General features: G+C 56.1%; 1 protein-coding gene across 2 annotated transcripts; it reads right to left on the bottom strand.

Moving 5' to 3' along the window:
• Nucleotides 1-8: 8 nt before the first annotated feature.
• On the bottom strand, nt 9-12,467 carry RASGRP2 (RAS guanyl releasing protein 2 (calcium and DAG-regulated)). Of its 2 annotated transcripts, XM_014538028.1 has the most exons (16): nt 12,415-12,461; nt 11,671-11,773; nt 11,150-11,212; nt 10,727-10,858; nt 9,852-10,002; nt 9,474-9,647; nt 9,220-9,336; nt 7,665-7,946; nt 6,693-6,770; nt 6,298-6,420; nt 5,955-6,070; nt 2,097-2,238; nt 1,786-1,822; nt 1,289-1,465; nt 381-444; nt 9-221 (listed from the first exon to the last, which is right to left on the bottom strand). In XM_014538028.1, the coding sequence occupies exons 2-15, from the start codon at nt 11,733-11,735 to the stop codon at nt 386-388; spliced, it is 1,716 nt and encodes a 571-aa protein (XP_014393514.1). In that variant the 5' UTR covers nt 11,736-11,773; nt 12,415-12,461; the 3' UTR covers nt 9-221; nt 381-385. The 2 variants fall into 2 exon arrangements, with proteins under 2 accessions (XP_014393514.1, XP_014393515.1); XM_014538029.1 differs by lacking the exon at nt 11,671-11,773 and having other exon boundaries at nt 18-221; nt 11,150-11,251; nt 12,415-12,467.

Consider the following 12,467-nt stretch of genomic DNA (forward strand, 5'->3'; position numbering starts at 1 on the left):
GATGGTGTAGGTTCATGACACGGGCCTTTTTATTCCTGGAAAATACAAATATTCACAAGAGTCTGTACAACCTTAGGGACACCAGCCCCGGCCCTGCCCTCAGCCACATGCCACCCTCATGCCCCACCCCCCAGCCCCAGCCTGCTGCCCCAGCACCCGGCCCCCTGCTCTGCTCCAGGTCTTTGCTCCAAGGCAGACATGAGTGCTGGATCCAGTCACAGCTGGGAAGAGAAAAACAGGGGTGGTGAGGAAGAGCCTTCCCCCAAAAGTAGGGGTCCCCCTGGCCCAGGCCATTCGGACAGAGCGCCCTTTCCCTGACCCCACCCCCCAGCCCCGGCCCCCAGTGTGGAGGCTCTGGCCAAAGCTGTGGGAGGACTCACCATCATTACAAGTGGATGTCAAACACTCCGTCCTCCACCGTCTGCACCTCCTCTTCTCGGATCTCTGCAGGGGGGTGGGGTGTGGGGTCTACTCCTGGGTCCCAGTGCCTGCAGCAGCCCTTCCCCCACTCACAGGAGGCACCCAGCCCCATCCCGGAAGCAGACCCATCCACCAAAAACCAATTCACTGAATGACCAAACGGCCCAATTTTGGGGGCTCTTCTAAGTTTTCACTTCGCCGCACTTTTTCGCAGCCGCAGATCTGTCAGTGCAGTTTGCTTAAATGCCAATTCTGTGGGTTGCACATTCTAGACACCAGCACTTCTGGAGGGTTCCGTGCAAATGGTTTTATCTTTTCTATGTTTGAGGACTTATGCTGATCCGAAAGGTGGTGGTCAATGGCCTTAGACCCCAGTTTAACACAGTTGTTCAGACTGCTCTCGGCAAAATTATCATTTGAGGAATTATCATTCAGCAAACTGAACTAAAGCCACCAGAGACCCCCCAGAGAGCTGCAGGTGATTTTCGGGGTATGGGGCTTCGAATTCTCAAAATGCGTCCCGAGCAGCCAAACAAGAAAATGCAGGTAAATGGCTCACATAACTCCCTCTCCAACCCATTGTCAATCCCCCTAACAAAATAAGAGTGTGACTGGAATCTTGAAGCCTCTTTCATTTTTACTCTTCTTTATATATTAAAGTCTCTCTCCTCCTCAGCCTCAGAGGGTCAAGGGTTCCTTGGCTCCCTTCTGGCACCCTTACCAGTCCAACCCTCTCCATCACCCTACCAAAATAAGAGAATTATACCAACTCTGAAATGGTTTCCATCCTGGGTGAATTAAGACTTGGCCACAATGGCCCTGCCTTCCTCCCTCCACCGGCCCGATACAGAAGGAGACCACGTCTTACCTGGAGGCCGGGAGCCGCGCCGGCCCGGGCGGGGCAGGGAGAAGCTGAAGGTGCGATGGTGGGTGTGTGTGGGGGAGGGGGAGGATGCACATCCCTCCAGACTCATGCTCTGGGCCCGGCGCCGGCACTCCACCGACAGGCGATCCTTGCACTGCTTGTGGCAGTTCACACCACAGGCTGGGGGAGGCAGATGGGGAGCCCAGCCGGGGCCATTGGTCAGAACACCCTCCCTCCCATTCTCTAGGCCTGCACCTCTCCCCAGGTTCCTTTGCTCCTGAGCAGCTGCCCCACCAAAACAAAAGTCTCCTTCCAACGCGCTCTCTTGACCCTACTTGCCATTCTCTGCCCTCTCCAAAAACCCTTCACATATAATCATCACCTCCCTGGCTCCAAGGGACTTCACTCCGTTGCCGTTGCCCCACCAAAATAAGAGTCCCCACGCAGAGAGTAACTCTTCCCCCAAAAATCAGCCCAGTAGCCCCGCCATGCCATCTCACCTCGGCATTTGAGGCCCTGCTTGTAGATGCCCAGGATCTGAAACAGAGGAGAAGGGCCGTGCTGGGGGGAGGGATTTGGTGATGACTCTACTTCTTCCTTCTCAAGGGCAGGGCCTGGGCCTGAGCCTCCCTGGGCCCTTAGGGGTTAGATGCAGAATAGCAAGAGGAGAGGCAGGGGACATGAAGGAGGCTGGCTGGCCTGGGCTGGGAGCTGAGAGGGCTCTGGCAGGGGCGGGGCCAGAAGGGAGAACAGGGCGGGGCGTGGGTGGGTGATGGCGGGGCTGGCGGGTGTGGCTTGGGCGGGGGCTCACCAGGGCCTTGCAGTGGCGGCAGGCAACGGGGCGCAAGGAGTTGCTCTCTTGGAAGTTGTGCACGAAGCCCATGCGGCCGCCCAGCACGGAGCTGGAGCGGAGGAAGTAGGAGATCATCTCCTCGCGGCTGATGCAGCCATCCCTGTCGGGGGAGGGAGCACCTCCGTTGGAGCCCGCCCCAGACCACCCACCCACTGGGAAAACCCCTCCCAAACACCAGGTCCTCACCAAACTCCTGGTTTGGAGCCCTGGTGCAGGGAAGAGAAAGAACACTGGGCTGGCGTCAGGCAGTTGTAGCGGCTGCTACTAACCAGCTGTGTGGTCTCGGGCCTGTCACTTCTGGGTTTCCCCCCCAGAAAACGGGGATTGTTGTCCTGCCCTGCCCACTTCACAGAGCCGGTGTGCAAACGCCAAGCGCTGTGCTCGCTCCCGGGTCATCAGCCCCTGCTTCCCACCCTGAGCTCTGACAAGCACCAGCTCAGAGCCCCGCGGATTAAAGAGGTCTCTGGGGCCCTAACCGGTTTGGTTCAGTGGATAGAGCGTCGGCCTGCGGACTCAAGGGTCCCGGGTTCGATTCCGGTCAAGGGCATGTACCTTGGCTGCGGGCACATCCCCAGTAGGGGGCGTGCAGAAGGCAGTTGATTGATGTTTCTCACTCATCAATGTTCCTAACTCTCTATCCCTCTCCCTTCCACTCAATGTTCCTAACTCTCTATCCCTCTCCCTTCCTCTCTGTAAAAAATCAATAAAATATTTTTTTTAAAGAGGTCTCTGGGGAGTTCTGGGGCCAGGAGCGCCCATAACCCTGCCGGAAAGACCCCTGTGGCCAGTGCTCCCCCTTCTCCAGGGCTGCCCGCAGAATCCCTTTCTCAGCGATTAGGAAAGAGTGAGATGCGCTCTGCAGAGCCACAGCCCTCCACTCACATCTGGCTCCACTACTTCCCGGCTATGCGACCTCCAGCTGGTTAGAGCTCTCTGTGCCTCAGTTTCCTCTTCTCTAAATGAGGATAATGATCGTCCCTGCACCTCAGGGGGCAGGAGGGGGGGTGAGGATTGAGATAGCGCACATGAAGCATTTAGGACAGTGTCTGGGTAGTCACTGGGCCCCGGGCTACCCGGAGCTGTGTCTGCTGATGGCTGGTCCTTGCTGCAAACCTCCACCCATGGGATCTGGGCTCCATGGTGGGGTCCGGGTGGTCCTTCAAGTTCAGGGGCAGTGGAACAACTGGCCGGTTAGGGAAAAACAGACGCCTGGATTCCTACCTCATACTGTGCATGGAAACAAAATTCCCACTGAACTGAGAGCGCTAATGTAAAATAATAAAAGTTATCGAAGAACCTGAAAAGGTTTAAGAGAATCATTTTGTAATCTTGAGGGGGTGAGGGCCTTTCTACACACAACACAAATCTAAGAAGCTACAAAGAAAAAGACTGACATACTGAACACACAAAATTTTTTAAAATTTTTATACGGGAAAAGACGACACAAATGACAGACTGGAGGAAAATATTTGCAAACACATTCGACAGCAAAGGGTTAATATCCATTAACAGAGATTCTAAAAATCAATGAGGAAAAAGACCAACAAACCCAGTGGGATCATGGACAAAGACTATGAACAGGCAATTAACAGAAGAAATATAAGTGGCCAATAAACATATGAAAAGACATCCTACCCCCACTAGTATTGAAGAGACACGGATTTAACCAAGACACCCTTTGCCAATTAAACTGGCAAAACTGTAAAGCTTATTATAGATTCCGCTGTTGGCAGGGAAGCTGGGAAATGGGCACCCGTTCGCTGCTGCCGAGGGCGCAAGCTGGCACCACCCTGCCTGAGGTCACTTTGGCAGTCTCTCTCCTAATTTAGAATGTGCATATCTTTTGATTCAATTATCCCACTTCTAGGAATTTCTCCTACAGAAACAGTGGCCTGAGTGCCTGGCCGCAAAGATGTCCACAGCAGCCCGGCCTATATTAGTAGCGGACACTGGGCACAACCTACACATCCATCCGCGGAAGGATGGCGAGGTAAGGGATTACTCTGACGCTGCCCTAAAGAATGACGTAGTCCTGCATGAATTGGCATGAAGACATGTCCACGATAAAGATTTAAGTGGAAAACAAAAGCAAAAAAAGCATGGCATGCGGTTCTGCCAAGATAGTGACTAAAAAAAAACAAAAAAAAAACTGAAAACCTTACTGCTACAAACATCTAGGTCAGTGGTTCTCAACCTTCTGGCCCTTTAAATACAGTTCCTCATGTTGTGACCCAACCATAAAATTATTTTCGTTGCTACTTCATAACTGTCATGTTGCTACTGTTATGAATCGTCATGTAAATATCTGATATGCAAGATGGTCTTAGGCGACCCCTGTGAAAGGGTCGTTCAACCGCCAAAGGGGTCGCGACCCACAGGTTGAGAACTGCTGATCTAGGTGCTGGTGAAATATAAAAAATAGCTTTAAATGCATAGTGAGTTTGAAAGAAAAATAATGGAAACCCCCAAGTTCCAGAACAAAAGAGGGAGCGTCAAGCTGAGGCAGTGAGTTGGGACCTGACACTGGGTTGCTGGTCTCCCTCCTGGCGAGCCACCTGCTGGTTTTATTGTGATTGCTGTTGTGCTGTTGTGCTGTTGGTGGTGGTGGTGGTGGTGGTGGTGGTGGTGGTGTGTGTGTGTGTTTAAATATATTTGTATTGATTTGAGAGAGAGAGAGAGGAAGGGAGAAGGAGAGAAACATCAATCAGCTGCCTCCTGCACGCCCCCTACTGGGGATCTAGCTGGCAACCAGCCAGGGCCAGGTGCTGGGTTTTGATACCCAACCAGGGGAGGCCCAAGGCCGGGGGCTGGCAGGTGGTGGGGAGCTAAGGCTGAGACTCCAGCTTGAAGCTGGGCCTCAAAGGTCTCTGAGGGCTGCATCCTCACTGAAAGTGTGACCTGAACCTCCTGCCTCTCCTCCCACCGGGGAGATAACATGGAACTCTGTCTCAACTCTGGGTGGAGAAACAAAACAGTTACAACAAACACCATTGGCAGAGCTGGATTTATGCTATAATTCTGTTTGTCCGTGACACAAACACAGGCAAACAAAATCTGTCAATTTGCACATGCATGAAAGAAAAGAAAAAAAGACTGGAAGGATACGCATATTGCCAAACCAGGAACCCTGCCAAGGGGCTTACTAGGAAGTTATGATAATAACCTCTTCAGCTAGGAAAGGAGGAAGGCAACTTTTCACTTCTTACTTTGTACACTTTGTTTATTACAAATCTATTTTACCACCTGATTTTTTTAAACCAGGGATTTTTGCACTATGGGAAAAACCAGGTTTTTAAATACGGATCAACATTTAAAAATATTTGACCTGTAAATTTTGATTGGAATTTTATCTGTTCAGCAAAACAGATATGATTATGGTTGCAGGGGGCACATTTAACCTACCTCAGACAACCAGCTGTTTGTCCAAATTGTCAGCTTGTGAATTGTTGATAAGCAAGTGGGTGCTAATTACAGGCCTTTCTTATCTATTCATTAAAACAGGCTACCCAGGGACTCCACTTGCCCACACTGTGTGCCAGCTGGGAGCCCCGCAAATGAAACGGCGTTGGTGAGAAGCAGTCCCCAGGCCACCGTCTTTGTAAGATGCCGGTGGAGCCCCCATCTGTCGGGATGGGTGAGCCACAGGCCTGGCTGCTTTCAGGAGCCCTGTGACCCCACGTAAGAGTTCCTTCCCACAGGGGTAGCTTTCTCTGCCAACAGCGTCTGGTCCAATGGCCTGACTGTGCACAGAAGGAAACTGAACCCCAAGGGGAAGTGAGCGTGCCTTCCCCCTCCCCGGCCCCCAGCCCTCCTCACTGGTTCTGGTCGAGGTCCCCAAAGGCGCTGAGGTAAGGGAAGTTCCCACGGATGATCTGGAACTCTTCCTGAGAGATGTGGCCATCCCCGTCGACGTCAAAGTTCCGGAACACAGACTTGGGGACACAGAGGGACGCAGAGGACAGGAGAAAAAAGCACCATCAGCTCATCCTGCCTGCGCTCTCAGTCCGTGTGAAAGGGTGTCCAGATGTGGGCAGCTGTCCATCTCCCCCGCCCACCACCTCCCTCTCCCATAGCCCACGCCTTCTGGAGAGCGAGTGCTGGCCCTTGAACTTGGCAAAACCAGCGTCCCAAGGCTTCAGAGCCTGCCGCAGGGTCTCACCTCCACCATCTTCTCGATGTGCTCCACCACGAGCGCCTGGTCCAGCTTGGGTTTGGCCGCTGAGGTCCATTCCTCCAGCACAGGGGCCTGGGGCGGCGGGGTGCAGCTGGTGGGGCTGGTTGGCTGTGGGAATGGTCAGGCCTGAGCGAGAGCCAGAGGTGGGGGAGCCCAGAGCCCAGGGGAGCGGAGAGGAGAAACCAGGGGTAAGGGAGCCTGCACAACAGGCAGGAGGGGTGCGGCAGCTGCTAAGTTTGAGCCTGCCCTGGGACCACCCACACCCACCTAACCCCTCCCACTGGGAAAACTCCCCACCAAATAAAGGCCCTCACATCCTGGACTTGGGGGGGGGGGGGAGAGCAGGGGGAGCTAGTGGAGAAGGAGAGTCCCCTTCTCACCGAGGACTTGCAGCGCGGCTCCCGCTGCAGGGACAGCTGGTAGAGCTCGTCTTCCGTCTGATACTGATCCAGCGACACCTGCGACACACAGGTCTGTCAGCCACAGGCCCGGCTGCTCTCAGGAGCCCACTGTCTGGAGCCCAGGTCACGGGTCCAGCAGAGACTGCAGCTCAGCCCGTTCCCAGGCCAGAAGACAGGCTCAGGACAAGGCCAGCTGAGAACACACCCCAGCAGCCACATGCCAGCCCAGCACACAGACCACAGGCCAAGCTCCCCCTAAACCTCGAGCAAAGTGCACCGTCAAGGCCTCAGCCAGAAGCCAGGTCAGGTCCTGGCCCGTGTGGCTCAGTGGGTTGGCGCATCATCCTGTACACCAATAGGTCGGGTGCATGATGGGAGGCAACTGATAAATGCTTCTCTTGTGTTGATGTTTCTCTCTTTCTCTCTCTCTCTCTCTCTCTCTCTCTCTCTCTCTTTCTCCCTCTCTGTTAATAAAATAAAATTTTAAAAAAAGAATCCAGGTCAGAACCCAGCCAAGACTTCAAATTCACCCCCAACCTAGAACCCAGCCCAGCATTCAGAATCCAATCCAGCTCAGACTCCAGTCCAGAGCCTGGGGGTAGCTAATAATCCCTCTAAACCGAAAACCTAAGCCCCAGCCCAATGCCTAGAACCTGGCTCAGACCTAGATTAGAACCCAGCTCCCACCCTAGACCTCAAAACCGGGTCCAAGGTCAAGCCCAGAACTGCTGGTAACTCAACCCAGGACCCTCACGCCAACCTTGAGAGCAGACCTCAGTCCACAGTCCTGCCTGGAGCCTGGAGCCTGGAGCCCATCTCGGAATTCACTCCAAGCCTGGAGCCCAGGCTGGATCTCAGTCCCTTGCTCCAAACCAAGGGCCCCCGGCCAGGCCTGCAGCCATGTGGGAACCCAGGGCCCGTCGTGGTTGTCAGCCTGGTGCCTGTCCTCACCGTGAGCAGGCTCAGCAGGTCAGGGTTGGCCTGCACTGGTGGCTGGAGGCTGGTCACCATGGCCAGCTCCTCCAAGATGCTGAACAGCTGCTTCATCTTGGCCCCATTAAGTCGGGTCCGGGCAGGGTCCAGCCAGTCAGGCAGTGCCAGCTGCAGGGCCACCAGGTCCTTGAGGTGCACGCCCAGGATGGGGAAGCGGAAGCCCACGCAGGCTGCCAGCCGCCGCCGGTAGTTGCCGTAGTTGCTGGTGGCCGTCACCAGTTCCGTCAGACCTTCCCAGAGCTGGGGGCAAAGGGCGGAAGGTCACACACACATACACCCATCACTGGCTCAACATCACCCCCCACTCAGCCCTAGAAATGTGGGAGAGGATGAGGATCTGAGTCAGGGATGGGTGAAAAGGCAAAATCCCCCCTCACTGTCCCCCAGCACTGGCTCCCTTCGCCCCTGAGGGTCCAAGTTAATAGGTCATGAGTTCAAGGGAACGCCCACTCCCAAGTACCACACCTGTACACCAGGCCTGGCCACGGGTTATCAACATTTAACAAGAGAAGAAACTGAGGCTGAGGGAGGCAAAGCAGCGCAGGAATAATTAGAACAATGTTCTTGGGCGTGTCGTTCTAACAGTCCGAGTGGGGAAAACCCCAAATGTTCAACTGAAAGTAGATCATACATTGGAGTGGGCTTACAGTAAAACATTATGTAGCTCCCTAACCGGTTAACTCAGCGGATAGAGCGTCGGCCTGCGGACTCAAGGGTCCCAGGTTCGGTTCTGGTCAAGGGCATGTACCTTGGTTGCGGGCACATCCCCAGTGGGGAGTGTGCAGGAGGCAGCTGATCGATGTTTCTCTCTCATCGATGTTTCTAACTCTCTATCCCTCTCCCTTCCTCTCTGTAAAAAATCAATAAAAATATATTTTAAAAAAACATTATGTAGTGATGAAAATGAATGAACGCGTGTTCCACATAACAGAATGCAAGAATGAAAGAAGATATAAAGTAACATAAACAGCATAATCCCATTTATAGAAAGTTCAAAAACAGGCAACACAAAACCCACGTTGTTTTGGGGCGCATGCCTGAGTGGTAAAGCCATAAGGAAAAGCAGGGTCATCGTTGCGCCAGGCGGGACATTGGTCACTCTGCTGGGGAGGGGGTTATGCTCCAAGGCGCTGGGGGCTTCGGGGGCTGTCGATGTTCTAGCTCTAGACCTGGGTGGTGTCACTGGGTGTTTTTTTTCTCACCTTTCTTGTCACTGTACATATGTTTATATACTTTTCTGTATGTATGTCACCCAATATGCTAAGCAAGACAAAAGGAGGAGAAAACAGCAGCTTTGGAGTCAGGCAGGCCTGTGAGCCCCCGCGCTGCCACTTTCATTGTGTAACATGGCAAAAGCATTGGATCCCTCCAAGCCTCAGTTTCCCCATCTGTCAAATGAGGGCGGGAGTGCCCAGCACCCGCTGCTGTGAGTTCCCAGGGGAGCCAGACCTGGGAAGGCAGGCGGAGCCCAGGGCTTGACAGGCTGCTCCCCTGACCCCCCAGCCCCAGGCACCTTGATGGTCTCGGGGCTAACGTGGCTGTGGGTCTCCTTGAGGCGAGAGATGGAGCTGTGGCTCAGGCCCCCGACCACCGCCATCAGCGTGTTGAAGTTCTGCAGCTGTAGCAGCTTCTGGGGGACAAAGGGAGGGGCGGAAGGGGGAGGGGCATCACTGAATGGGTCCAGAATTTGGCCCAGCTTTTCTGGAGAGGAGGCCGTGGGGTCCTGGCAGTTGGGGAGGCAGGGAGGGAGTAGGGGAGGGACAGGACCTCTGCCACGTGGACGAAGTGTGTGATGACCAGGGCCCGCTGGGGGGCGGTGGGCTTGCTGAGGATCATGAGCTGGACCCACTGCGAGACACTGTTGAAAAGGGAGATGAATCGCTCCAGCACAGGGTTGTCCACGGTGCAGCCATGAGTCACAAAACTGTGATAGTCCTGGAACTGGGGGCGGGAGCAGCCTCAGTGCCTGGGGAGCCCCTCCCTTCACCCACAGCCGCTCCTCCCCTCCAGGTGCCCTGTGGTGGTTATACTGAAACCAGCCGCCCGCCCTGTGACGCCACCCACCCCAAGGATGCTGCCCTTCTGGGACCCCAGCCCCAGCCCCAGCCTGCACCCCACCCCTGACCGAAGGCCCTCGGGCCACACCAGGATCTTGCAGAAGGAGCGGTACTCCAGGTAGGTGAGATGCTCCGCCAGCTCCATGGGCTCCAGGTGGTCAAACAACAGGGACATCTTGCGCTTTTTCTGTCCCACTGGGTTCCGCTGAGTCACCTGCCGCTGCCACTTGTAGGTGGGGCTGGGGGGGCAAGGGCAGTGAGCCCTTTGCCGGAGATGCCCCCCACTCATGCAAACACATGCCACTCAGGCCGACGGAGGACCTCCACACTGTCCCCAGTCCCAGAACTCCTGCAGTCGCCCCCTCATCATGCACTCCACACGCAATGATGGAAGACGTACTCTGTGCCAGGCACTGTGCTAGACGCTGGGGGTCAGAGATGAGCAAGACATGGTTCCTGCCCCCGAGGAGCTCACAGGCTACTGAGGGAGACGGACACAGAAACAAACAATCACGAAACAGCGTGGCGTGTGTACAGGTCTTTGCACAAAGTGCCACGGGGGAGCAGAGGAGGGAACAGCACGTCCTGCCCCGGAAAAGCCTGGGCCCTCCGAGCCCACAGACACTCCACGCCGGAGCTGCATGTGATAACACAGATGCAAGGGGAGCAGTATGAGCAGAGCATGGTGATGGGAGAGGATGCAGGGCTGGAGAACGGTGAGTGGACCCGTGTGACTGCAGGATGAGGTGCGTGGGATGCGCGCAGGGCTGTGGAAGGTGAGGCAGATGCCATGAGAGGCCCTAATCCCCAGCCGAGACATTTTGAAGGCGACAGAGAACCACAGAAGGCTTTTAAGCAAGAGAGGGACATGACCCTCACTCATTCAATTTAACAAACATTTATTAAGCACAGACAGTGTAGGGTGCCGAACGCCTGCCCTGCCCCCAGGCTCCCCCCACGCACACGCTCTCGATGTCGATGAGGCTGCTATGCCTGCGGTTCCCTTCTTGGTCCAGCAGAGCCTTCAACTCCTTGATCTGCTCAGCGAGCTCATGGTTCAAGTCAAACTCTGCTGGGAATGCTGAGATCCAGTACCTGCAGGAGAGTGGGCGTCACCCAAGGTGGCCCCTCCCCCACCCGCCCCTGGCCTTGTAACTCCCCACAAAAGGGGGAAAGAGCTTCAGCCCGTGGTTCCCCTGTCCTGGCTCTGTCCTTTCCCACCCCCTTTGGACAGATCAGAAAACCTAGGCCAGGACCAGAACGGGCAGGCCTGTGGCAGCAAGCCCACCATGGACAGAGCCAGGGGCAAACCCGCATGACCAACTGCGTCAGGCCAGGGCCTGGGGCAAGGGAGGAGGGGAAGGTGCCCCAGGTGGGAGGACTCACCTGACCAGATGACATGTTTTCACCTGCATGGAGCTGGAGTTGTCCTTCCGGGATTGTTGGTAGGTGACAGAGAGTTAAGGAAAACCAGAGTGCAGCCTACATCTAGAAAGGGAGGCAGGGGACGGGGGGCCTGGTTCCAGGAGAAATGCTGGGGGAAGGACCTGGAGCAGGGGTGGGGCAGGCCCAGGCCGAGGCTCTGGACAGAGGCTGCGGGGAGGGATGAGCACTGAGCAGGGGAGGGAGGTGAGAGGGAAGAGGCTAAGTTCTGGGGGGCGCTGAGAGCTGGGCCTGGTTTCTGGGAGAGGCAAGAGGCAGACCAAGCTGACAGTAGGGAAGGGTCCCAGACTGTAGGGAGCGGGAGGCAAGGCCTAGGTTGGGGAGGCAGTCGGGACTGCCTGGGCCTTTGGGAGGCTGGGCCAAGCCTGAACTCTGGGACGCAGGCGGGTCCGCCTCTGGAGTGAAGCCATCGGGGCCAGTGCTGGCTAGGGGGCTGGGCTGCGGGGTGAGGCCAGGAAGGATATATGTGGAGCAGCTTGGCCGCCAGCTGGGATGAAGGGATGTACCAGGGGTGCATCATGAGGAACATGCGCACCAGCTGCGGGTCCCGCACCTTCCCGGAGTCATCTAGCTCCGAGGGGCAGAGAGGAGCGGGTTGACTCTTTGTCCAGCAGCCCCGTCTCTAACCCCTACCCCTCAGCCACAAGGGTATCTTCTCCCTCCACCCCACCCAACCCCAATCTCCTGCTCTCCCAGGATTCCCAGAGCCGGAGGCAGGTTAGAAAGAGGAGGTGGGGTGGGAGAGACACAGGCGGACCCGAGGAACTGGATGGAGGGGGGAGTGTCCCAGTCGGGCCCATCCTCAGGAGGGGAACCAGCTGGGGCGGAAGGAGCCTGGGTTCCCCAGGGTCAAGAATCCAGAGGTCATTTCCTGAGTGCTTGGGGGAAGGGGCACCCCTTCACCAGATAAGCCACCCGCATCAGCCGGAAACAGCTCCCAGGCCGGAGATAGAGAGTTCCTCCGGATTCCCAGGGGACGGGGCAGGGGGGGGCAGATAATGCACCCCATGTGTCAAGAGTCTGGGGGCCCGCATCCCTGCCTTCAACGCGACATGCAGGGGAAGGGAAGCATTTTCTCTCTCTTTCTGAAGCACGGGGACCGCTCCACGAGGAAGGTGCAGGATGCGGAGCCGAGGGGGTCGGGGCCAGAGCCTGGCCTGGGAGCGGGTCCGGAGTCAGTGTCCCGCCGGGCTCCCCGCGCCACTCACCGAAGGCTTCGATGCAGCCGCGGAGCAGCTCCTCCACCGTGCAGCCCTTGTCC

This window comes from Myotis brandtii, unplaced genomic scaffold (genome assembly GCF_000412655.1).
Source record: "Myotis brandtii unplaced genomic scaffold, ASM41265v1 scaffold187, whole genome shotgun sequence".
In the NCBI taxonomy this organism is placed as follows: domain Eukaryota; kingdom Metazoa; phylum Chordata; class Mammalia; order Chiroptera; family Vespertilionidae; genus Myotis; species Myotis brandtii.